A 25,843-nucleotide genomic window follows, 5' to 3' on the forward strand; every position below is an offset into this window, starting at 1 on the left:
TACACTTGTGCCAGCACTTTTTCCAATCTTGGAAGCGATTCTGGATTTCACTTTTCGTCATGGTGCTCGGATCCTTTAGTAGTTCTGTTTTTCTCTCTTCAGTGGAGGCAAAATGATGTCCTTACATGGTTCTCTTCAGCCCTCGTAATAAAAAGTAGTTGCAGGGGGCGGGGGGCCATGTGGGCATGTCTGGCAAATACAGTTGCTGAGGCAACATAATGATCTGTGTAGTCTCCCCCTCCCCCCTCCAATCAATGTGTTACAATTTCCATGAAATGGTTTTGCAACAGTTCTGGTTTTCTTTCAATTGCTTTGCACAAATGGCCGGAACTCCCAGGTTGTAGTCCTCATTGACCGTATGACCACAAGGCATGAATTCAGTACACACTATCCCATTCTACTAAAGAAAACAGGGAGAAGAACCTTCACGTGTGATCAAACTTGTCAAATTTCTTTCAGTCTTGACTCTTCAGGCACTTTCCATTGGAATGATTGGGCCTTGGCTCCTGCATTGTACCCTTATGCCCACATTTCGTCACCTGTTATAACCTTCCAAGTTCCTGATTGTTGTTGACTTCACTCAGCAATTCATTAGTGATGTCTCCACAACTGTTTTGCATCAAAATTCAACAATATCTGAAGAAATTCTTCTGCTGTGCATTTCATCCCCGAAACATACAAAAATATTGCTTGGCATCAGCCAAAGGGTATGCTGACATCATTGGCAACCTCTGTGATGCTGATTTGATGATTTTCCAGAACACTTTTCTTTACTTCTTCCACATTGTCATCATTAAGTGATGTGTTAATGTGTCCAAGGCAGTTGTCTTCAACTTCTTCCTGACCCCCTTTGAAATATTTATACCAATCTTTTAAACTTGCACCTTATTCATAGTAGATTCGTCAAAAGCCACAGTCAATGTTTCAGATGTGGTGCTGCACTTTATTCCATTTTTCCAGCACAATTTAATGCAAATTCTTTGATCCATCTGTTACGAAAGTAAAAATTTGGTGAGCATTTGAAAACATTTTCAACTATCAACAATAAACTAAATGTGAATGCATGCTTTCCCGGCATATACAGCTGGTGCAGAGTTCTTGGGCTTCCAGCCGGGTGGCGGTGTCTTCAAACTGTGACGTTTCAATGAGTGACATACTCATCATCTTCTGGCGAAGTGCCGATACTTTACAGATGCCGGTGCCTTTATACCTGCGGTGTGGCCACGGGAGGATGGATCCAGGAGAGTGAGCAGGCAGGGTGGAGGGGGAAGTGAGTGTGCCATTCGTGTCTCCGTCAGAGCATTCCGATCCCATCTCGTGAGTTGGACAATTCTTGGTGCATTTGTGACGTATTGCTGCTAGTGCTGGATTCCAGGCCGCACTCCGTTGATTACCTTCATCCCTGTTCACAATATTCCCGTGGACCCATATTTATATCGATTCTTTAATGATATTGTCCCAGTATGTCCCGGCTCAGCACAGCACCTTGGTGTTCTCGAAATCAAAGGTGTGGTTTTCTTTGACACTATGTTCAGCTATAGCAGATTTCTCTGTCTGTCGAAGTTTGGGGTTTTTGATGTGTTCCTTGCACCTTTTCGAGATGCAGCGGTGCATTTGTCCGATGTACTGTACACCACATTCACAGGCAATGTTATATATGCCTGATGTGGTGAGTTTGACTGCTTCTTTAGCTGAGCCCAGCAGCTCTTTAGTCTTCGGCAGTGGTCCGAAGACGGTATTTGTGTTAGATTTTCTCAGTAGTCTCCCAATTTTAGCTGACAGGGGCCCCAAATATGGCAGAAAGGCGGGTGTCTTGTTATCTTCCTCGGGGCTTACCCAAGGAGGAAGCTGAGCAGATCCGAAAGGAGACCTGCAGGATTATCGACAAGTCAAGACTCCCAAAGGCCGACATTACTTTGTCCAAATGTGTATTAGAATATCGTGTAAAAATTTGAAGTAAATTGATCAAGAACTTTTCAAGATTTTTGGTAACAACATTTAACGATGACTTGTGTACGTATAGTAGTGTGGGTAAATTCATCCTGTTTACAAATTATACTAAGTGGCATTTGAAGTTCTGGTTTGTGGCCACTATGTTTTGTTTTTATGAGCTCACACATAACTTTGGAAGTTTTATGTATGGCAGTGCTGTGAGATTACTATTACTGGCAGTAGTAGGCTCCATAAAAAAGAACAAGATACATACATTAAGAATGTTGGGAAGGACAGATTACTACTCATTGTAAAGATGTCACATACACAGTAAGCTTCCTGGCAAAGCCTTCTTCAGAAAAGGAACACACACACACACACACACACACACACACACACACACACACACACACACACACACACACACACACACACACACACCAAGCAAGCAAGCAAGCAAGCAAGCAAACCTCAAGCACATGCCCACTATCTCCGTTCGCATTAACTGAACTGCAAGGTTCAGTTGAACAAAACAACACTCTTGAGTAGGGCAGGGAAGGGCAAAAGACAGCAGAGTATGAGTGTGGAGAGAGAAGAGCTCTGTCTGGTGGAATGTACAGGGATTACTGTAGAAGGTAGCAGAACAAGGCTTGGGCAATGTCAGGAAGTTGTGACAGAGGGGGTGGAAAAGGAGAGTCAGCAGAGAGGAGGGAAAAAGAGTGGTGGGTGTTTTGGCAGAGAGTGAGCACAATGAGGGTGAGGGGACATGCATTGGGAGGAGATTATACAACAGAGGGGGAGAAACTGTTGGGTGGAGGGTTTGGCGACAGTACATTACCGTAGGTTGGTGGCAGGATAATTACGGGAGCGGAGAATGTATTGTAAAGATAATGCACATCTGCGCAGATGAGAAAAACTACTGGTGGAGGTGAGGATACAGATAGCTCGAGTACTGAAGCAGCCATTGAAAGTGAGCATGTTACATTCAGCTACGTTTTGTGTCACAGGGGTTACTTTACTCTAGGCCACAGTTTGGCAGTGGTCTTTCATCCTGGTGGATAGCTGGTTGGTGGTCATACTAATATAAAAAGGCGTGCAATGATTGCAGCAGAGCTGGTGTATGACATGGCTACTTTCACAGATGGCCATGCCGCTGAAGCGGTATGGCAAACCTGTGAAAAGACTGAAATAGGAAGTGCTGGATGGGGTGTATTTGGCATGTCTTCCACCTCAGCCTTCTGCAGGGATATGATTCTTTTAGCAAGGAGTTGGGAGTGGCATAGGGATGGACTAGGATGTTGTGGAGGTTGGGTGGGTAACAGAACACCACCTTTGGGTGGATTGGAATGGTCTCAGGTTTGGGCACAATGATAGATAATCAAACCCCTGATGAAGGATGTGGTTCAGTTGTTCCAGTCTGGGATATTATTGAGTGATGAAGGAGATATTCCTTTGTGACTAATTCGTGGTGGTGGTGGTGGTGGTGGTGGTGGTGGTGGTGGTGGTGGGAGGAGGAGGAGGAGGATTTGGGGATATGAGGGGAAATAGCACAGTAGATCTGTTTGCGGACTAGGTTTGGAGATAGTGCCTGTTTGTGAAGGCGTTGGCGAGACAGTCGGCATACTGGGCAAGGTAGTTGTTGTCACTGCAGATACACCGTCCCCATGTGGCCAGGCTGTATGGGAGAGATCTTTTTAGTGTGAAAGGGATGGCAGTCATCATAATGCATGTACTGTTGGTGGTTGATAAGTTCAATGTGGAGCCATCAGAGAGGTGGTAGTCAATGTACAGGAAGGTGGCACACTGGGTTGAGTAGGACCAGGTGAAATGGATGAGAGAGCACATGTTGAGGCTGTGAAGGAATGAGGATAGGGCGTCTTGGGCCTGAGTCTAGATCAAGAAGATATCATCAATGAACCTGAACCAGATCAGGGGTTTGAGAGGCTAGGAAAGTTTCCTGTAGATGGCCCATAAACAGGTTGGCATAGGAAGGTACCACATTGGTGACGACGGTCGTGTCACAGATTTGTTTGCATACCTTCCCTTCAAAGGAGAAGTAGTTGTGTGTTAGGATAAAATTAGTAAGGCATGTGAGGAATTAGGTATTGTGTTTGGAGTTAGAAAGGAATGAGGAAAGGTAGTGTTCAGTTGGAGCAAGACCATGGACATAAGGGATATTGGTGTATAGAGTAGTGATATCAACAGTGACAAGTAGGGATCCAGTGGGTAAAGAGGTGGGAATGGTGGAGAGTCAGTGAAGGAAGTGATTGATACCTTTGATGTGGAAGACTAGATTTAAGGCAATTGGTGGGAGGTGTTGAGGTCAATGAGGTCCGAAATTCTTTCAGCGAGAGCCCGATTACCACCTAGAATGGGGCATCCAGGATTGTTGCATTTGTGAATTTTGGTGACCTACACGATCCCCGCAAGGTGTATACGACCCAGGACATCTGGGAAAAACCCGGGAATTTTTTCATCCAAGAGAGAACCGGGAAAACCCCCAGAATTTTTCATTGTTTTAGTTTTTTGTTAATTTTTTGTACTTTTGACTGGTAAGAACCAATACTCCAACAAAGGATATTACTGTATTCCACTACTGCAGAATAATGCTTCAACAATAAAACATAAACGAGAGAAAAAACAAAAATAACTTAAATTGTAAAGGAAATGTGCTGACATGCAATGCTTCAAAACAACAAATTGCCTCCGAGGAGCATGAAGTCACTACTGTTTACATTACATTACATTCGTTTTAGCAGTTACAAGCGGGCTCTTGCACATGCGCAGTTGAGTACTGGCTACAGAAATGTGGCTGTTGGCTGAGCAAGCAGTCGCAGCAAGCTGCTAGATGCTACCAGGAAAAGGGGGCGCCAAATTCATATTTTTGAGAAAGAAAAACTTGTTTCACAAAGCGAGTAGCATCCAGCCACGTCGGTCTATCGATTGTTCATATGATTTTGGAATGCATCCCTCTTGGTTTTTGAACATTTTTGAACACATTTTAATTTGATTTCTGATTGAATCATAAGTTGATTTTTGAATGCCTGGATAGTGTCCGTGGTGTCTCTGTCAGGAGAATCCTCGCCACATCTAGAAATAAACTTTCCGCAGGCAAAAGGGGACGAGGCTATATGAGCTGAGCGGAGTAAAGCCAAACGGATTAATGCCAATCGCTGTCTGATTATGTGGTTGATTGGATTTGCGAATGATCAGCGTTGTTATAATTACTAGTGAAATCCATAGATTCAGACTACCGTAATGGAAATAAAGGAATAACAAGTGAGAATGATTACGTATTATCTTCTCGGTATATCCAAGAAATTTTGACAGAAAATTATTGGTCAGATCACTACACTAGTAAAGACCAGTTGTACAGTCCCCAGCTAGCAGCTGCTTAAGTTCTGTTCTGGAAGTAACGCGGAAAACATGTTGTACGAACATGTAACAGTGCCTAATCGGAGAATAATCGCAGGATAACTCAACCTGTGATTCTGGCAGGGTTAGTGGAGTTAACTGGCTAACAACTTTTGAAAATGGCAAGAATAGCTACAGAATTGGTGATAACGAGATTGTTTGTTAGAACAAGGAAAGAGAAGAAACAGGGACATCACACAAATTATGGAAGAGTAAGATGATTCCAAATTTATATAAAAATTTTGTAATTCTACTTTTTGATCTGATACTTGAGAAACTGGTGCGTATGAATGAAATCTGTAACTACTTCCGAACATAAACCTTTTTTGCTTGTAGTAGGCCTTATAGGCATGTGATGTTGCAACTTTGTGAATTATATTCTGACGTGTTATAAAAACGACCATTTGTGTCAAAACAGTCTCATTTATTTGTTGTGTATTACAAAGTTGCTGCAATATTAGAAAGGCCTATTTTGTTTTATCTAGCAGACAGTAGCAAAATAGACGTAATCAGATCGAGAAACCACACCAGTCTTAGGCATCATTTGTATTAACAGCTCTTTCAGTGTTAGATAACATTTAGATTTTTCATGTAGCAGAAGGTTTGACGAACTTTGATGAGGTAATAGATTCTTTCGCATAAATGAAAGCACGCCATGTAAAGCTATAGCGAGATTAGAGAGAAAAAAAATGGTATCGCAGATCTGGGGCGGTTTGCTAAATAAATTTGGCTTTTATTAACCTTTTCTGCTGAGGCATTCAATTTATTTGAAACGAAATGCTTAATTCCACAGTACTGGCTAGTTTCAACTGTTCACTGTATTTCAAGTGCACATTTTCATCTTCTAGCATGTGTGGTATTGTGCCATAATAAAGAGTCAGACATGATATAACACAGTACTAGTGCTCCAAGAAAATTTACAACCCGAAAACCACACTGTACAGTGCTGTGGGCTACAAATATCTACATTAATACAACATTACATGTACAACTAATACACTTTAATAAACAAATAATTGTCATATTGTTTATTTATTTAACATTATAAAATTCTGTTTCATTCTGAGAGGTATTCATTTACAGGTCATGGTGCACAGCTAGTTACAGTACATGACATAGCTCCATGCAGTATATCAAATCAGAATTTCAAAGCAGTGCGTTCAATTAACAATATAAATACTGCAAACTTTAGGGAAAGCCTAAAGCAGGTAGACTGGGATGAAGTGTATTGGAACCCGATGCAAACTTGAAATATAACTTATTTCACGACACATTTTTAAGGGTATTTGAAAATTGTTTTCCCAAGAAAATAGTTAAACATAATTCCAAGAAAACATATAAAAAACCTTGGCTAACTAAAGGAATAAGAATATCTTGCAACCGTAAAAGAGAACTGTATCTAACAGCAAGAGGGAGTACTGACCCGGAAATTGATCAATATTATAAAAACTGTTGTGTGGTGCTAAGAAAAGTTATTAAAAAGTCCAGAAGCATGTGTATCATGTCTGAGATCAGTAACTCTGATAATCAAGTTAAAGCAATTTGGAATATTATTGAAAGGGAAACAGGGCAACCAAGAGCACAGAAAGACTTTAGTGCCATAAAACTGAATGACAAGTGTACTAACAAACAATCAGAAATTGGAAATATTTTCAATAATCATTCTTTAAATGTTGTGGAGAAAATAGGATCTAGATCTTCACTAGAAGAGGCAAGGCTTCTAATAGAAGACACCATACCTGTGCAGTTTGAAACAACTGTATTTCCACCAACCTCTCCCTCTGAAATCAGTAAAATAATAAACTCACTGAAAAGTAAAAGCTCTTACGGAATTGATGGCATTTCCAGCAAGATGCTTAAAGCTTGTTCCCTACAGATAAGTAGGATTCTCAGCCACGTATGTAATACCTCTTTGGAGCAGGGTGTTTTCCCCGATAGACTGAAATATGCCATTGTAAAACCATTGCATAAAAAGGGGGATACGTCGGATGTCAACAACTATCGCCCAATCTCTCTTCTGACAGCTCTATCAAAATTTTTTGAGAAAGTAATGTATTCAAGAGTAGCCTCCCATATTTGTAAAAATAAAGTACTAACAAAATGTCAGTTTGGTTTTCAGAAAGACTTTTCAACAGAAAATGCTATATATGCTCTCATTGATCAAATATTAAATGCTCTTAATAACCGGACATCACCCATTAGTATTTTTTGTGATCTCTCAAAGGCCTTTGATTGTGTAAATCATGGAATTCTTTTAGATAAGCTAAATCATTATGGTTTGAGTGGGGCAGTGCACAAATGGTTTAATTCATACTTAACTGGAAGAATGCAGAAAGTTGAAATAAGTGGTTCATGTAATGTTAAAACAACAGCTGATTACTCAAACTGGGGGCTATAAAGTACAAGGTCCCACAGGGTTCGGTCTTAGGTCCTTTACTGTTCTTGATATTCATTAATGACTTACTATTCCATATTGATGAAGATGCAAAGTTAGCTCTTTTGCTGGTGATACAAGTATAGTAATAACACCCAAGAACTAAGTGATGTAATTGTAAATGAAGTTTTTCACAAAATTATTAAGTGGTTCTCAGCAAACGGACTCTCTTTAAATTTTGATAAAACACAGTATATACAGTTCCGTACAGTAAATGGCACAACTCCAGTAATAAATTTAGACTTTGAACAGAAGTCTGTAGCTAAGGTAGAATTTTCAAAATTTTTAGGTGTGTCCATTGATGAGAGGTTAAACTGGAAGCAACACATTGAGGGTCTGCTGGAACGTCTGAGTTCAGCTGCGTATGCTATTAGGATTATTGCAAATTTTAGTGATAAGAATCTCAGTAAATTAGCTTACTATGCCTACTTTCATTCAGTGCTTTCGTATGGCATCATATTCTGGGGTAATTCATCGTTGAGTAGAAAAGTATTCATTGCTCAAAAACATGTAATCAGAATAATAGCTGGAGCCCACCCACGGTCATCCTGCAGACATCTATTTAAGGATCTAGGGATCCTCACAGTATATATATTCACTTATGAAATTTGTTGTTAATAATCCAACCCAGTTCAAAAGTAATAGCAGTGTGCATAGCTATAACACCAGGGGAAAGTATGATCTTCACTATGCAGGGTTAAATCTGACTTTGGCAAAGAAAGGGGTAAATTATGCTGCCACAAAAGTCTTTGGTCACCTACCAAACAGCATCAAAAGCCTGACAGATAGTCAACCGACATTTAAAAATAAATTAAAAGAATTGCTAGATGACAACTCCTCCTACTCATTGGCTAAATTTTTAGATATAAATTAAGGGAGGGAAAAAACTAACTTAAACATTAGTGTCATGCAATATTTTGTGTAATGTAATATCTTGTACAGACATCTTTCATTAACCTGACACATTCCACATCATTACGAAGTGTCATATTCATGATCTATGGAACAAGTATTACTATAGTCTAATCTAATCTAATCTAAACAGAATCTGTGGCCCATCAGAAATGACTTAAGCTCTTTTTTTCCCAATCCCGTATGTTAGCTCCAGCAATAATGCATGTGTATTTAATTGAAGCTCTTTTTGGTCAGACACTGTAATCAAAATACTGGTATCATCTGCGAAAAAGTTTTCTGTTTGGCATAGATAGTGTCATTCAGGTCATCAATATAAAAAAAGAAAGAGGATGGGACCTAATGCTGATCCTTGTGGCACATCATATTTGGTGGTAGTTTTTCTGTGGTGTATGTTGCTCTTCTTGAAATGTTTTCAGTTATTTTGTGTTGTTTGAGAACAACTTTTTGTTGCCGGCTAGTAAGATATGATGTAATCCATTCATTTGGGATGCCTCTAATTCCCCTTCTTTTCAACTTATGTAGTAGGATGCCATGGTGCAAAATGTCAGATGCTTTGGACAGAGTCAAGAATATTCCAGTAGCCATGTACTTTTCATCTACAGCTTTTAGAATGGAGTGCAAATGTTCATAGACTGCTGTGGTTGTGTATCTAGATTGCCTGAACCCTTGCTGATGATTTGGCAGCAAATAGTTTTTGTTAATAAACTGTAGCAAAAGGGGGTTACTTTTGCAGTCTTTAGATTTGGAAAGCTGCCTGTGGAAAAGGAGTGATTAACAATATGCTTCAGAGGTTCTACAATATGATATCTTGTTTGGTTTGTAATACAATCTGAAATCTTATCGAAACCACATGAAAGTTTCTTTAATGAGCTCATTGCCAGTATGAGCCCACTCTGTGTGACCTGCTTGAGAAACATAGACCCCATGGGAGGTTTACAGTTCTCAATGTAGTGCATATTAATATTCTGAAAGTTGCTTTGGATAAGATCATTTGCAGCTTTGCTAAAGTACTCATTGAAGATGTTAGCTACAGAGGTAGCATCAGATACTTGTTTGTTTTCCAGCTGGACATACAAAGTATGAACTTTAAATGTGCACATTTTAGTATGGTTCACAAAATTCTGATGTTCTTGGAGTATCCACTGATGTCTTGTTTCATTTATTACATAATGTATGATCTTTCAATGTTTCACACGTAGATACATACGGGCTTCCTACTTCATGGTAGCTGCGGGCTTCCTACGTCATGGTAGCTGCACAAGTGCGGTGTCTCCTGTTATCTGCACTCTCTGGCAACTGCTGAAACAAACCTGTTTCTAACAAGTCGTGGGAAAATACTGCGAGTGGTAGTTTGAAAAGTGTTAATTTCAAAGTAAATATCCTTTTACGTAAGTCGACTATGTGCGAAAATATACCATGAATTTCTTAAATCAAAGAGCGTTGGACTCTCATTTAAAAATCGACTCTTTGATGATGAGCCATTTAGAAGAATTTTGAACCCTGAAAAGACATTTATATCGTTATTAAAAATTTTAAAGTATAACATGTGCAGAAAAGATCAACATTATATGCAAAAGCTTAGCTTATCTTGGAGCTTATTAACCTTAGAGACCAATATTATATGTGAAAGGCTTTGCTTTTCCTTTAGCAACACTGTGTATATTAATTCAAACTATTAACTTTCTCTGCTTGTGTGTTCATGCTACTTAACAGTGATGTTGCTGTTGGCTTTCTACATGATGTGTCCTATGCTCTGAGTATCTGCTGTCATCGGCTGGCGAGATCATGTGACATGAGCTATGAATGGCTTACAAAAGCGCATCGCAATCTTGAGTTCAGTGATTCGGAAAGTAACATGCAATGTTTGGTGGAATTCCAATGTATACTTTCGTAATACGAAAATATGCAGCATACATGTTGCTGCACATCAAAGATATTTCTGAAATGTGTATTTTTTCCCTGAGTTTCATTTTCCAAAGTGCCGGGAAGTTCTACACCCATGTATGAAACCATAACCATTCAAAGGACTGATAAGTTTTACAGTTCTGAGGGAAAATATACTCTCACTTAACACGGAAAAAGTGTGTTTTAACCGGGAAATCTGGGAAAAATTCAGGAATTTTTTATCCTTGTCTTCGTATACACCCTGTCCCCAAAATCCACAGATTTACATTAAATTATCAGTCTTTTAATCTGTGTTTACAATAATCACATACAATATGTACATTTTTGGACATGTAATGGCATTATGGTACCATGAAGAAGATACCTACATTTACTTAATGAACACAAAATAAGTTTCTGTAATACACATCAATCTATAGCGAAGGTATAATGATTTATAATATTCCTAATTTTGTGGGCTTCTGAAGATGATAAATTAATCTGACAAAACCTGTAAAGCAAAATAAATATATCTATGCAACTGATGACTGAATGTTATGCTGAAATACATACTACAGTTGCTGGATATATAACAGCTTGAATAAAGTGGTAATTCCAGATATACAACAAAACAAAAACTACAGTACATCAGATACTTCACCAGAAGTGTGTATCACACATTTCCATATGAATCTGGTATTGTGTATGTCACTTACCAGCTATAAGGAAGTTAAATCTCGATCCCTGAAAGACATTTGTTTAGAAGATTCTGCTGTTTGTGTGGCTGATGTTTCTAACTCTGGTGTAGCAACAGTTGTGGAATTACTTCCTTTTGGCTGTTTACTTTTATTGCTTTATTATCACAGCTGAGTGGCAGTTCTCTCTCAAGCAGACAATTGTAATAATGATCATAAACTGAGCTGGCTCAAAATATAGAGAATAAATCTTCATACTACTGTGTAGGTATATAAATTTTTTGTGCAAGAGATCAATCATGTCTTGCAGTATTCATTAGACTGTGTTCCTAGAAAGGAACAGGAATCAACACTAGATGTCTGTAGCTTACAGTCCTGTAATGTAGTGTGTATAAATCTCAGGGTCTTTAGGAAATCTGAAGTATGAGAAATGTGGTGTCTTATTTTTGGTTTTGCTGCAATTTATTCCACTATAGTCTGATTAAAATTACTTGACAGCTGATGGCTATCCCTTACCGCTAGAGTGTTGCCCCATCAGCTGCGTGCTACAGCTCAGTTATAGGCGACACACACATGTGGTGTGTTAGTTAACAAATGATGTTAATGTGTGATGCACAGCAGTGTTGGAAGCAACCACCATAAGCCATGGTCGCAATGTGAGATGCTCTGTAAACAGCTGATTTTAAGTGACCAGTGACAGAACTGCAACAGATGACTTGTTTCGTAGCCCCGAATTTGAACTCATGTTGTGAACTCCTCCTCGTGATTGTGATGTATCCCAGAAAATGGCATTCAAAAATCTGTGGCAGAACTAAAGTGCAGTTAGTTTGCTAACAGCAATTAAAGTTACCCGGTAAAAGAAAACTCGAGACACAAAAAATTCAGTTTCAGCACTAACGGCAAATTGTAACTTCTTACTGTCGGTGGTTACCTGAAACTGTCCTGAGACTGGCTACATGAGCTTCCGCGTTATCAACTGATAGCGAGACAGGCAGATTCCAAATGAAGACAGTATGATAGGAAGAAAAATATGTGCAAATAATGATAATGATGCAGCAAAGTATTAGAAACAAAAAACACATTTAAACCAGTCAGTGGAATAAAAAGAATGATAAAAATTTTTGATTAGATTTAGAAATAACAAATGTTACTAAATTTCACGAGAATTGAACCTACGACCTTCAACACATCAGATTTATAAGCTAACCACTGTACTACGCCATTATACTGGACGAGATTATTATATTTCAGACTCTGATGATACCATCACAATGATGAATTGCAGCCTTCTAAAATTCAGTATCATGCAATGTCATGCTAAGCTTCAGCACACGGTTTGGACCTTACGTTAAGTGTTCTGATTAGAGGAAGCCAACGCCAACTTGTGAAGTGTCAACTATTAAGTAATTTTAATCAAATTCTACATTTACTTCTATCTGTAAAAACCATTCTACAAATTAGTGCAAATGATACTCTTCACATTCATTAATTGTATTCAGCAGTGCAGCTTACTGGTTGCTTGCAGTGCAGCTGTCACAGAGTATGACAGAAATGAGAAAGAGTGTTGTGATTGTATCTGTTAAACTGTGCTATTGCATACCTACCATTGATACGTAGCACAGGTTCTTACGAAAGATAACAAATACAAAAATCAATAATTGAGGAAACATTGAGTTATAGATAGGCATAAAAAAAGACTGGAAAAAGGACTTCATCTGAAAGGTTAAATATTTTAGCAAAGTAGAAAAAATGCACACATTCACACGAGCACACCATACCCATGGCCACTGTCTCAGAGCGCTGAGGTTTATTCCATTCTGGACTTTCCATTGTTTGGAATTAACCCTTGAGTGGATGCACTTTATATATAATATGCGCCAAATCCAAATAACATTCTTTTATCATACCATTGTTGTTTTACAATTGCCAGCCCATAGCTATTCCCTTGTTATTGCTTCATCTAACACAGTGATAAGTTGTGTTGTCGCACATGCAAGTGAGTAGCAGTAACATAAAATAAACAGTGAGCCAGATGAGAAAAAATTTAAGCACAGGGCGCTTTGTTCCTAGCATGACATGAAAGACGCGTCTAACCGTGCTTAACTGCAAATAGCGCAGAATAACATTGAATGCACCCTTCCCAGAAGTCCTAACATACCCCAGTCCATCACGTGTTACCCTTCCTGCTTTCAACACACACACAAACGTTCCCACCACTATGGCTATGTAGAGGCCCCTATAACCCAGCACAAAGGATCGACCATTATGATTGGCTCTTATCGAATTTACCCGCCGAGTTACTGATGCCGTCGCTGTCGAAGCACCATCCACCGTTTATTTCTTCTACAGATGGGACTTCCAGCAGTAAAATTATTTTGCGTAGATCGCCAAATTGCATTGACAGTTAAACCATCATAGTTGTCTATATATCATCAAATACATATGAGACTCACAAGAATATTGGAAGCCAGGAATATACACTCCTGGAAATTGAAATAAGAACACCGTGAATTCATTGTCCCAAGAAGGGGAAACTTCATTGACACATTCCTGGGGTCAGATACATCACATGATCACACTGACAGAACCACAGGCACATAGACACAGGCAACAGAGCATGCACAATGTCGGCACTAGTACAGTGTATATCCACCTTTCGCAGCAATGCAGGCTGCTATTCTCCCATGGAGACGATCGTAGAGATGCTGGATGTAGTCCTGTGGAACGGCTTGCCATGCCATTTCCACCTGGCGCCTCAGTTGGACCAGCGTTCGTGCTGGACGTGCAGACCGCGTGAGACGACGCTTCATCCAGTCCCAAACATGCTCAATGGGGGACAGATCCGGAGATCTTGCTGACCAGGGTAGTTGACTTACACCTTCTAGAACACGTTGGGTGGCACGGGATACATGCGGACGTGCATTGTCCTGTTGGAACAGCAAGTTCCCTTGCCGGTCTAGGAATGGTAGAACGATGGGTTCGATGATGGTTTGGATGTACCGTGCACTATTTAGTATCCCCTCGACGATCACCAGAGGTGTACGGCCAGTGTAGGAGATCGCTCCCCACACCATGATGCCGGGTGTTGGCCCTGTGTGCCTCGGTCATATGCAGTCCTGATTGTGGTGCTCACCTGCACAGCGCCAAACACGCATACGACCATCATTGGCACCAAGGCAGAAGCAACTCTCATCGCTGAAGACGACACGTCTCCATTTGTCCCTCCATTCACGCCTGTCTCGACACCACTGGAGGCGGGCTGCACGATGTTGTGGCGTGAGCGGAAGACGGCCTAACGGTGTGCGGGACCGTAGCCCAGCTTCATGGAGACGGTTGCGAATGGTCCTCGCCGATACCCCAGGAGCAACAATGTCCCTAATTTGCTGGGAAGTGGCAGTGCGGTCCCCTACGGCACTGCGTAGGATCCTACGGTCTTGGCGTGCATCCGTGCGTCGCTGCAGTCCGGTCCCAGGTCGACGGGCACGTGCACCTTCCGCCGACCACTGGCGACAACATGGATGTACTGTGGAGACCTCACGCCCCACGTGTTGAGCAATTCGGCGGTACGTCCACCCGGCCTCCCGCATGCCCACTATACGCCCTCGCTCAAAGTCCGTCAACTGCACATACGGTTCACGTCCACGCTGTCGCGGCATGCTACCAGTGTTAAAGACTGCAATGGAGCTCCGTATGCCACGGCAAACTGGCTGACACTGACGGCGGCGGTGCACAAATGCTGCGCAACTAGCGCCATTCGACGGCCAACACCACGGTTCCTGGTGTGTCCGCTGTGCCGTGCGTGTGATCATTGCTTGTACAGCCCTCTCGCAGTGTCCGGAGCAAGTATGGTGGGTATGACACACCGGTGTCAATGTGTTCTTTTTTTCCATTTCCAGGAGTGTATTTACCAGTGTAACTACAATGAAATATTAATATTGCTGCTACAGTCTGACACCAATCAATGTACTGGCACTGCCTCCTCTTGACGGCTGTGCTTCTGGAATGAATCTCAGTATCTATAGCGAACATAATTTTCCACGTAAAATATCTCTCTCGTACCCTCACGGTTATCGATGTGCTGAATCTGAACGTCCCCCACGATAGGACACAGTCATCCTCTCTAGTCATGCCACAAGATAAACCACAGTAACTTTACAATGCAATAATACATATTTTACACAACATAAGCCACAGTAACTTTTACAGTGCAATATATACAAATTTTACACAAACAGTGCAGTTATCTTTTATGTCTGTGCAAGAAAATGACCCAGATACTGAGTTAGCAGCACATTCCAACATTGAGGCAGTTGTCTTCGAGATAATTAGAAATCAAATAAATGTTTGGCTGGAATATGATGCAACTGTGCTGTTTATTGCTCCAAGTGAGTCTCTACTGTGAGGTACTATTTGTATGTGGTAACAGGGTGATACACTGAAAGTTTATTTTATTGTTGTTTAATCAAACTAGGATTAAACTGTGAGTCTGCTCATACCGTATTCACTCGAATCTAAGCTGCACTTGAATCTAAGCCGCACCTAAAAAATGACTTGAAATCAAGGAAAAAAAATTTTCCAGATTTTAAGCCGCACCTGGAATTTGAGACTCGAAATTCAAGGAGAGAGAGAAGTTTTAGACCGCCCCTCCAAATATAAACAAAGTTAGTCCATTATAACATGAGACACAATTGAGGTCGATTGGATGAAGATACAGTTACAGTAGTTTGGTTCGAGTCGTAAGCTTAACAGTTAAGATTTACCAAGTAGACATTGCTACGTGTCAGGCGCTCCGTCCGTATTTATACGGGTACCCTTCCTTTTTCACGTGCTTCGTCTGGTTTGAATCGATTGCTTATTGTGCTTTGCTCTGGCAAGTGCCGTTTTCTTTGTTATAGGTGTTTACGTCACTTTAAGCTGAAAATGCATTACTGTACTGTGTCGTGCATTGTTTGTCGCATTCTGATGATCAGTGTTTACGACCTGTAGCCGCTCGCGGCATAGCTCATTTTTGTGCACGCTACCGCCGCTTACAATAAAAAAAGGAGAGGAATTGTCTTACAAGCGAAACAATGGCAAGAGACCGCTATTTGTTGTGACTTACACTGCTGCTTTCTTTGATAATGATCAACAAGAACCAAATAATACACTGCGTATGATAAATGATGTTCCAAACGAGAGTTTAGGGAAAAAAAATTTCTGTTTGAAAATCTTTGCAGACGCCTCTTTAGTACCTTACATTCTGCACAGAAATTAGAGATATCTTAGATATAGAAATCTAGTCAGTTGCCGTGCTTCATTTCTGACTGTAATACTATTCAGCATAAGAATAATATGAATATAAACATGACATGATATGTATATTCTTCCATGTTTGCTGTTGTCTCACTCTAGCTTCATAGTTTATTACAAAGACAGGATTTAAATGAGATAGCAGCTAACACAAAAGAATACATGGCATAATGTTTACATTCTTCTACCTTTTCTTTTAATTTATTTGCTGACACAGAGGTTTCGCTGCTAGCATTTATCTTGGTGCCTGCAAAGCACGCTTGTGTAGTGCTACATATATTCGATGGCAGAAGTTAGTTGTGGCGGCACCTACCAACATTTATCAGAACTTCCGCTTCCTTCACACTCGATTCTAAGCCGCAGGTGGTTTTTTGGATTACAAAAACCGGAAAAAAAGTGCGGCTTAGATTCGAGTAAATACGGTACATCTTCACCTCGGTAACATAAAGACCACTATTCTTCACCTGTGTATGCTCTTATACCACGTACCTGCTCGTGCTATGAAAATTGGTGCACCAACTCGAGATTTAAATAGAAATTTCAATCGTAACGGTGGAAATCGTGGCACAATTTGACTTCTCTCTTCAACTTCCGACAAACATTACAGCTGTGTTTCCTCACACGTTTCTCGTCAGTCGGTTCATTCGTACCCGTCCCGATGTCGCAGAAATACTCGGAGCCGGCAATTACGTCCTTCCCGACGCTCCCCAACGTCACCGTCGGCGGTCGGGCGGACCTCAACCGGGGCGCGGCGGCTGGCCACGCCCACGAGGGGCAGTTCGGCCCTCTGAAGCAGCGCCGCCCAGGCCACCGCCAGCAGCAGCAGCACCACCACCACTACCGGAGCAGCACGGTGCCGCCGGGCGACAAGGGCGGCGACGTCGAGATCGTGGTCAGCTCGCAGGTGGTGGTGCGCAGCTCGGAGAAGGCAGCTGCCCAGCTCAAGAAGGGCTCCGCACCGGACATCAGCACTCTCTCTGGAAGGCATGTACCTGGCCAACATTGAGGTCCATAAATAAAACACAAGGCATTCTTTACTTTTATGCCAACCGTTTTCCTTGCATGCCAGTACTTTGTTTCTTGTTTGGTGAGCTATTTCCCTTTGTTTGATTAGCTTTTTTTCTTTGTTTGATGACCATTTTCTCTGTGCACACACATTTCTTTTCCTTTGTTTGATAATTTTTGAATAGGTTAATTATCTCTTTTCATTTTTTGGCAATCTACTTTTTTGTTCTTCTAGGAGCTCTGTTTCCCTATTTGATGCCTTGTCTCCCCTGTGAACAGCTTTTTTTATTTGGCTGCTGCTTTCCTTATATATTTTGATCTCTCCTCCCATTTCCTTGTAGTGTTCTTTACTTTTCATCAATTACTTATAGTTTGCTTAATAGCTACTTGTTATTGATTGTTCTGAGATTCTTTCAAATGGCCCTGTTACCTGTGAACAGCAACCCTTCACCTTGCTCTAGCTATTTTTCTCATTAAATGTTACTTTTCACCTGCCCAAGTCATCTCTTATCAGGTGCCATAAACCTATGCTTCAGTACCTACATTCCTTGCATAAACGTACGAGGTCTGTTCAGGAAATTCTGGAACTTTGTCCGCAAATTTTTTTTATGCTTACCTTTTACTTATTGTACTTGGTCTCCTTTGAAATACTCTTCTCCACATTTGGTACACTGGTCCCAATGACGTATCCATTTCCGGACGCACTCTTGATGTGCCTCTTGCTGGATCACACGAGGCGCCATCTACAAATTTTCTTTTGCGCAAATGAAATTTCCTCTCTACAGCGGAGTGTGCGCTGATATGAAACTTCCTGGAAGATTAAAACTGTGTGCTGGACTGAGACTAGAACATGGGACCTTTGCCTTTCGCGGGCAAGTGCTCTACCCAAGCACGACACACAACCCGTCCCCACACCCTTAATTCTGGCAGTACCTAGTCTCCTACCTTCCAAACTTTACAGAAGCTCTCCTGGGAACCTTGCAGATCTAGCACTACCAAAAGAAAGGATATTGCGGAGACATGGCTTAGCCACAGCCTGGGGGTTGTTTCTAGAATGAGAGCTTCTGTGAAGTTTGGAAGGTAGGAGACGAGGTACTGGCGGAATTAAAGCTGTGAGGACGGGGCGTGAGTCGTTCCTGGGGTTGCTCAGTTGGTAGGGCACTTGCCCGTGAAAGGCAAAGGTCCCGAGTTCTAGTCTCGGTCCAGCACACAGTTTTAATCTGCCAGGAAGTTTTTTTTTTCTCGTCTATCATTGCAAATCTTCATCCTTTCTATGAGATTTTCAACTTTGGAAATAAAAGAAAGTCTACAGGGGCAGGTCTGGAGAGTACAGAGGATGAGGCAGCACAGCGATTTCATTTTTTGCACAGTAGTCACACACAAACAGGAATGCATGTGGGGTTTGTCATCGTGATGGAAGAGCCATGAATTGTCTCACCACATTTCAGGTGTTCCCTTGTCCCACACTCTCGCAAGTGCTGAAACGTGTCCCGATAGCACCACCAATTAACAGTATGTTCCTGTGGCACAAATTCATTATGAACTAATGCTTCAGAGTCAAAGAAAACTATCAGCATGACTTTGACATTTGACCTGATCTGACAAGCTTTTTTTGGTCTTGGAGAGTCTTTCCCAACCCGTTGTGAAAATTTAGCCTTGGTCTCAACATCATAACTGTCGACTCACATCTCATCACCAGTTATGATTCTCTTAAGGAACGCCTCGTTCTCATTTTCAAGATCCAAAAGCTCTTCACAGGTTGCAAAGCGAAGGTCTTTTTGGTCTTGATGCAAGATCCGTGGGAAGAAATTGGCAGCAACGTGATGCATTCCAAGATACAGTGTCAGGATTTTATGATGCGATCCAACTGAAATATTACGTTCTTCTACAATTTCTCGGACAGTCAGTCTCCAAATGGCACACACAATTTTGTTGACATTCCTGACACGAGTGTTGTCGGTAGACATGGAAGGGCGTCCTGAATGGGGTTCATCTTTAACTTCTGTCCAGACATTTTTTAATAGTGTGAACCATTTGTAACACCAAGTACGGCTTAAGCACACATCACTGTAGGTTTGTTTCATCCTTTCATGTGTCTCTGTAAAGGTTTTTTTGAGAGTCATGGGAAATTTAATGCAGATGTGTTGCTCCTCTAACTCTGCCATCTCAAAATTCACAAACTGAGCAAAACAACGTTCTACCGAATGCAGCACTGAACAATAAGTAACAGACTTACAGCAGCGGAACTTAAGACAGTTACACGTTAAACACAGGTATGTACAGAGATGCCAACCGTATTTCACTCCGGCCCAGCATTGCTGTGAAATTACAATTGTTCCAGAATTTTTAGAACAGACATTGTACTCTCATTGTAGCCAAACAAACCACACACATACTTTTTCTTAACTCCTGCTTAACTTTTGGTATTGCTGCCAAAGGCCTCAAATCAAAAGTTCCCATTTCTGGCAGCAACCTGTTCTTCTACCTGTCCTTCCTGAAATCAGTTGTTCTCTCTCTGTCTCTGTCTGTCTGATGCCCCTTGCTTCGTCTTTGTCTGCCCTCCTCATCCAACCCTGCAGTATGTGTGAACTGTTCTTCTTATTTTAACCTTTCCCAACATATGCCTCTCTCATCCCAGAGGAAGGAATTAATAGGTATGAAAGTGCAGTCATAATCTGTTCAACACGAATCCAAGTCACGTGTTTTTTATAAGCAGGTTACTGATTTCAATAGAAATTATAGAAGCCCATAAGCAAAACCTATGTATAAAAATTTGTGTGTGTGTTTTTCCAACATAGGTCTGTAATGCTTATAGTAATTGTGACGAAACTTGTTACATATTACCTGGGAAGAAATACTGGGTTATTCAAGAAGGAAGATCCAGTTTGATTAATTTTTAATTCATGGAAATATTGAATTGATATGAATTATCTATATGTCAGTGGAAATGAATTTTAAAGTTTCCAAACTTGGATTATAAATGTTCAATGTCATTCATTCATTCATTCATTCATTCACACATCACATTTTGTCAGTCCCATCACATTGGAGAGCCTTCAGGTTATGGACTGTATAAAGTTATACATTAACAGGCAGAAGCACCCATTGTAGCCTGTTCTTGTCGTCTTCAGTCCAAATACTGGTTAAGACTGGTTTCTTGCAGCTCTCCATGCCATTCTATTCTGTGCAAGCCTCTTCATCTCCGAATAACTACTCCAACCTACATCTTTTTGAAACTGATTGCATTAGAGTGAAACCTCTTTATAACATTCCTCCATATTATATCCATTTTTTTCGGTTCCGACTAAAAGCCCATATAAACAATGTTAAATTTTCCTCTTTACTGAGTTTCCTCTATATTACAATTTCCTCCATGTAATACTCATATTTTTGGAACCCATGTCATTATTTACCTCTTTATAACATTTAAGTGACTGGATGTAGACACACAGTTTTCCGTTCTGTGGATTCACAATTTGCATCGACTCACAAAGCCTGCGCTCAGCATGTTTCATATGTCAGTGGCAGAACCTGGTCACATGACATGTGACGGACATTCTGCTTGCGATCTTTTTGGTGCCATTTTAGTTGATGCTTTGTATTCATAGTGTGTTGTGTGAGCTGAGCAGCAAACAGTTTGTGTGTCTAGTGAGTGTGTGTCTTCGATATAACTTTTTTTTTAAAAAAAAAAAAAAAAAAAACCTTTCATTAGTGGACATGAGTGAAAAGTGGAAGAACATTTTTGTGCAAGAGAAGTTTTCTGTTATTAAAAAAGGGGAGGCATGTCCTGGTGTGAGTCTCGTGGAACTAGCAAAGCAATTTGAACTGGCCCCCTCAACACTAATATGAAAAACAGATCGTTGGTAATGGAGGGGTTTGAGAATTGTGGAAATTGGAAATGTATGCGTGTGAAACCATCGACTTAACGACAAAATGGATGAAGTTTTAACAACTTGGTTTCAGCAGGCACGCGCTGCAAACTTTCTTGTAAACTGAACTATTCGGAAGGAGAATGTGCTTCAAATATCACTGCAGTTAGGAATGGAAAATTGTAAGGCGTCCAATGGATGGATTGATAAATTTTGACAGCATCATGGTGTTGTATACAAAGCGGAATGTGGAGAAAGTAAAAGTGTGGACGAACCAACTGTAACTCAGTGGATGCAGCCTCTCCCTAATCTGATACATGGCTACAAAGTGCGTGACATTTATAACACTGACAAAACTGGCATGTTTTTTCAATTTAATGCTGGAGAAAACATTTACTTTTTGTGGGGAAAATTGCCATGGCGGTAAGAAGAGCAAGAAACATCTTACCGTTTTGTTGTGTACAAATGCCGATTGCACTGAAAAACTGAAAGCTTTGGCTATCGGGAAACCAAAAAATCCGATGCACTTCAAAAACATTTCCACATTTCCGTGCAAATATACAAACAGTGCCAAGTCGTGGTGGACAAGTGATATATTTTTACGTTTTCTCAGAGAATTTGACGCCAAAATGGAGAGTGCTGTAAGAAAAGTGCTGCTGTTTGTGGATAGATGTGTGGCACATCCACCAGACGTATCCTTTCTGAGAAATGTGAAAGTAATTTTCCTGCCACCCAACTGCACCAGCCACCTGCAGCCTTTGGACTTGGGAATAATACACGCCCTTAAGGTTAAATATAGGACAGCCCTTGTAAAAAAGGCTTTGAATTTGATGGACCAAAGAAAACCGGGAAGCCAGCAGAGCTCACAACTGAAGCTGAATATTTTACAGGCAATGAATTTAACTACGTACTCATGGAGGGAAGTCAGTGCTGAAACTATTAAAAACTGTTTCACAAAAGGGGATTCTGTGAGAACGAGATGGCAGCTCCTGTGGAAGATGTTGCAAGTGATTTGCAAGAGTTTCAGGAATTAATGGGCAGTGATTCTGTCACTTTTGAGGACTTTGTGGCTGTGGATGACAATGTGGCAACGACAGGAGTACAAAGTGTTGAGGAGCTGACTGCAGAGAGAAGCTTGGAAAATAATAATAATAGTGGTGGTGAAAGTGACAGTGGGAAGACGACCCTGTGCCCTCATGTACTAAGGCAGTTGAAGCCTTTGAAACATTCAGGAGGTATATGATGGTCCATAGACTTGAGGACAGAACGAGCAATAAATGATTGCCATACAGTCAAGGAGAGATAGAAAACAAACATGCTTGCTTGAATATTTAAAAAAAATCATAGGTATATGATTTTCAGATTGCATAGGTTGCTAGAGTTTTGTTCAAATTTAAGTTCCATTTCATAATTCTATTATTAAAGGAATTGTTTTTGTAACTAATTCTTTTTTAATCTTTACCACTTAGTGTGTTTTTATGTAATATGTGCAGTATATCATAAACAAAATTTGGCTCATGTTCTATAATTGGGTCAACTGAAGAACGGGATACCACCTGTCAGCTTTGGACAATGATTTCATATCTTAAGAATCTGTTATAACTTTTCACAGTACAAACTGATCTACTTACTTTCACCCATCCACCTACCGGGCCCCATGCTTTAATTACAAAAAACTAATCATTTGATATACTGATCATTTGCAATGAATATCATATTATGGTATTGTGAAAATTTAAAATGTCATCTATGACACCATTTGTCAAAGCTGATTAGTGGTAGCCCTATCTTCAGTAATGCCCTATAATTATTATTTGGAAGCCTCCCTCTTTATAGTGTTTTCCTCTATACAGTGTTCAGAATTTGTGGTCGCTTGAAAAACGTTATATAAAGGTTTCACTGTATTCATCTCTTGGTCTCTCTCTATGATCCGCCCCTCCCCCCCCCCCCCCCCCAAACTTCCTTCCACTACTAAATTGGTGATCTCTTGATGTCTGCGAATGTGTCCTTTCTACAAATCACTTCTTCTAGTCAGATTGTGCCACAGATTCCTTTTCTCATCAATTTTATTCAGTACCTCCTGATTAGTTGTGTGATGTACCCATCTAATCTTCAGCAGCACCAGATTTCAAAAGCTTCTATTCTCTTTTTGTCTGAACTGTTTATCATTCATGTTTAACTTCCATACATGGCTACACATTACACAGACAGTTAAAAAAAAAACATTCCTAACACATTTATTTATGTTAGATATTAATGAATTCCTCTTTTTTCGGAAATGTTTTCATTGATATAGCCCGTCTGCATTTTCCATCCTATCCACTTTGGCCGTCACTTTATTTTGCTGCCCAGTGAGCAAAACTCATTTAGTACTTTTGGTGTCTCTTATCCTAATCTGATATGGCAGATATCTAAACAGAGCATTAGAACATTGATTTATAACAGCTTACTTGAATAATGCAGATCGAAACCAACAGCTGTATTGTAAGTCATCTTCAGGCCTCAGTATGGGAACATACATAGCATGATAGTGGAGTACTACCTTTCTCCCTTTTGTCAGAAAAGCTCCAGCATATGTGGTGGGTTTTTTCTCTCTCTTCAAACACTAAAAAGAGATAAATGTTCCTGGAAGATTAAAACTATGTGCCAGACCGAGACTTTAACTTGGGATCTTTGCCTTTCTCGGGCAAGCGATCTACCAACTGAGCTACCCACGCACGACTCACGCCCCGTCCTCACAGCTTTACTTCTGCCAGTACCTCACCTCCTACCTACCAAACTTTACAGAAGCTCTCCTGTGAACCTTACAGAACTAGCACTCCTAAACCATGTCTCCGCAATATCCTTTCTTTCAGGAGTGCTAGTTCTGCAAGGTTCGCAGGAGAGCTTCTGTAAAGTTTGGAAGGTGGGAGGCGAAGTACTGGTAGAACTAAACTTGTGAGGACGACGGGAGCCGTACTTAGATAGCTCAGTTGGTAGAGCACTTACCCACAAAACGCAAAGGTCCCGAGTTCGAGTCTCGGTCCGGCACACAGTTTTAATCTGCTAAGAAGTTTCATACCTGTGCACACTCCACTGCAGAGTGAATTCTCATTCTGGAAAGAAATGTTGTTTCTATATACTTGGTACGTGTGTGTCCCTGAAATGACCTTGGCCATGTTTCTGCACAGACTCACCCAGTGGCAAGACTATGCTTAGCAACACACTGTTTCGGTTCTTGGTATATTAGTTGGGCGACACAATGGATAGAGATTGTGAGCAAAGAGTGAACATTAAATTCTGCTTAAGCATGTGAAAACCCCTATGAAACATGGACAGTGATTAAGCAACCGCCGACTGCGGTGGCCGTGCGGTTCTGGCGCTGCAGTCCGGAACCGCGGGACTGCTACGCTCGTAGGTTCAAATCCTGCCTCGGGTGTGGATGTGTGTGGTGTCCTTCGGTTAGTTAGGTTTAAGTAGTTCTAAGTTCTAGGGGACTGATGACCTAAGATGTTGAGTCCCATAGTGCTCAGAGCCATTTGAACCATTTTTTTTGGTTAAGCAACTACATGCAAGTGAGGCACTTCAAGAAATCATGTTTTCAAGTGTCACAAATGGTTTCGTGAAGGAAGGGATTGTGTGTAAGATGATCCCAGAGCTGGTCACCCATCTGTAGCACATATGCGTGTGTGTAAGGCAGTTATTGCAAGAAGACCGTCATTTAACGTGATATCAGAACAACATAATATGAATCGTTATCTATGTCATGAGATTTTGCGAGAACTAGGGAAACCGAAATGTAATTCAAAAGAGGAAGGATGAAGTATTTCTGCTGAACTACTGGATAGAGCCAGGTGTGTTCCCTCATTTATATCTAAGATAATTGCTGGCGATGAAAGTTGGAGCTACCAGTGTAACCCTCACACGAAGCATCGAAGTGTTGTGTTACATTGTCCTGGATCACCAACGTCGAGAAAAGTCAAATGACAACCTTCGAGAACAAAGGCAGTGTAGATCGCATTCTTTGTTAGTTAAGGATTAGTTCATCATGAACTGAACCTTTTACATCGAAGTCTCAAAATGTTTGTAACAAGGAATTCAACGTCACCAACCTGATTAGTGGATTTCTCAGGACTGGTTCTCACTGCACAACAATGCAAGACTCCGCAATGTGTTATCTGTTACCAACTATCTGGGCAGACATTCTGTTATTGCTATCCCACATCCACCATATTTGCCTGACCTCTTGCCTCCCACTTTTTTTTCTCTGCGTGTGAAAAGGCAACTGAAAGGGAAGTTTCATCGAGGTATCGCAGAGAACCAACTGGCTGTGACAAATGACCTTACAAGCATCACAGTTGAAAATTTCCCTGGTTGTTTCCAAGACTTCCAGAAACTTTAGCAACTGTGTATAGATAGCCAAGGGG

At 40.9% G+C, this 25,843-nt stretch overlaps 1 protein-coding gene across 1 annotated transcript in view; it reads left to right on the plus strand.

Moving 5' to 3' along the window:
• The window catches only part of LOC126293443 (TBC1 domain family member 5), a gene marked incomplete at its 3' end in the record, with an annotated part of 130,643 nt that overhangs the window by 95,795 nt on the left and 9,005 nt on the right, over positions 1–25,843 (plus strand). The window contains 1 exon segment of the mRNA XM_049986675.1: positions 17,231–17,547. Coding sequence (XP_049842632.1) covers positions 17,231–17,547 — 317 coding nt within the window.

Source organism: Schistocerca gregaria, chromosome 10, assembly GCF_023897955.1.
Source record: "Schistocerca gregaria isolate iqSchGreg1 chromosome 10, iqSchGreg1.2, whole genome shotgun sequence".
Taxonomy (NCBI): domain Eukaryota; kingdom Metazoa; phylum Arthropoda; class Insecta; order Orthoptera; family Acrididae; genus Schistocerca; species Schistocerca gregaria.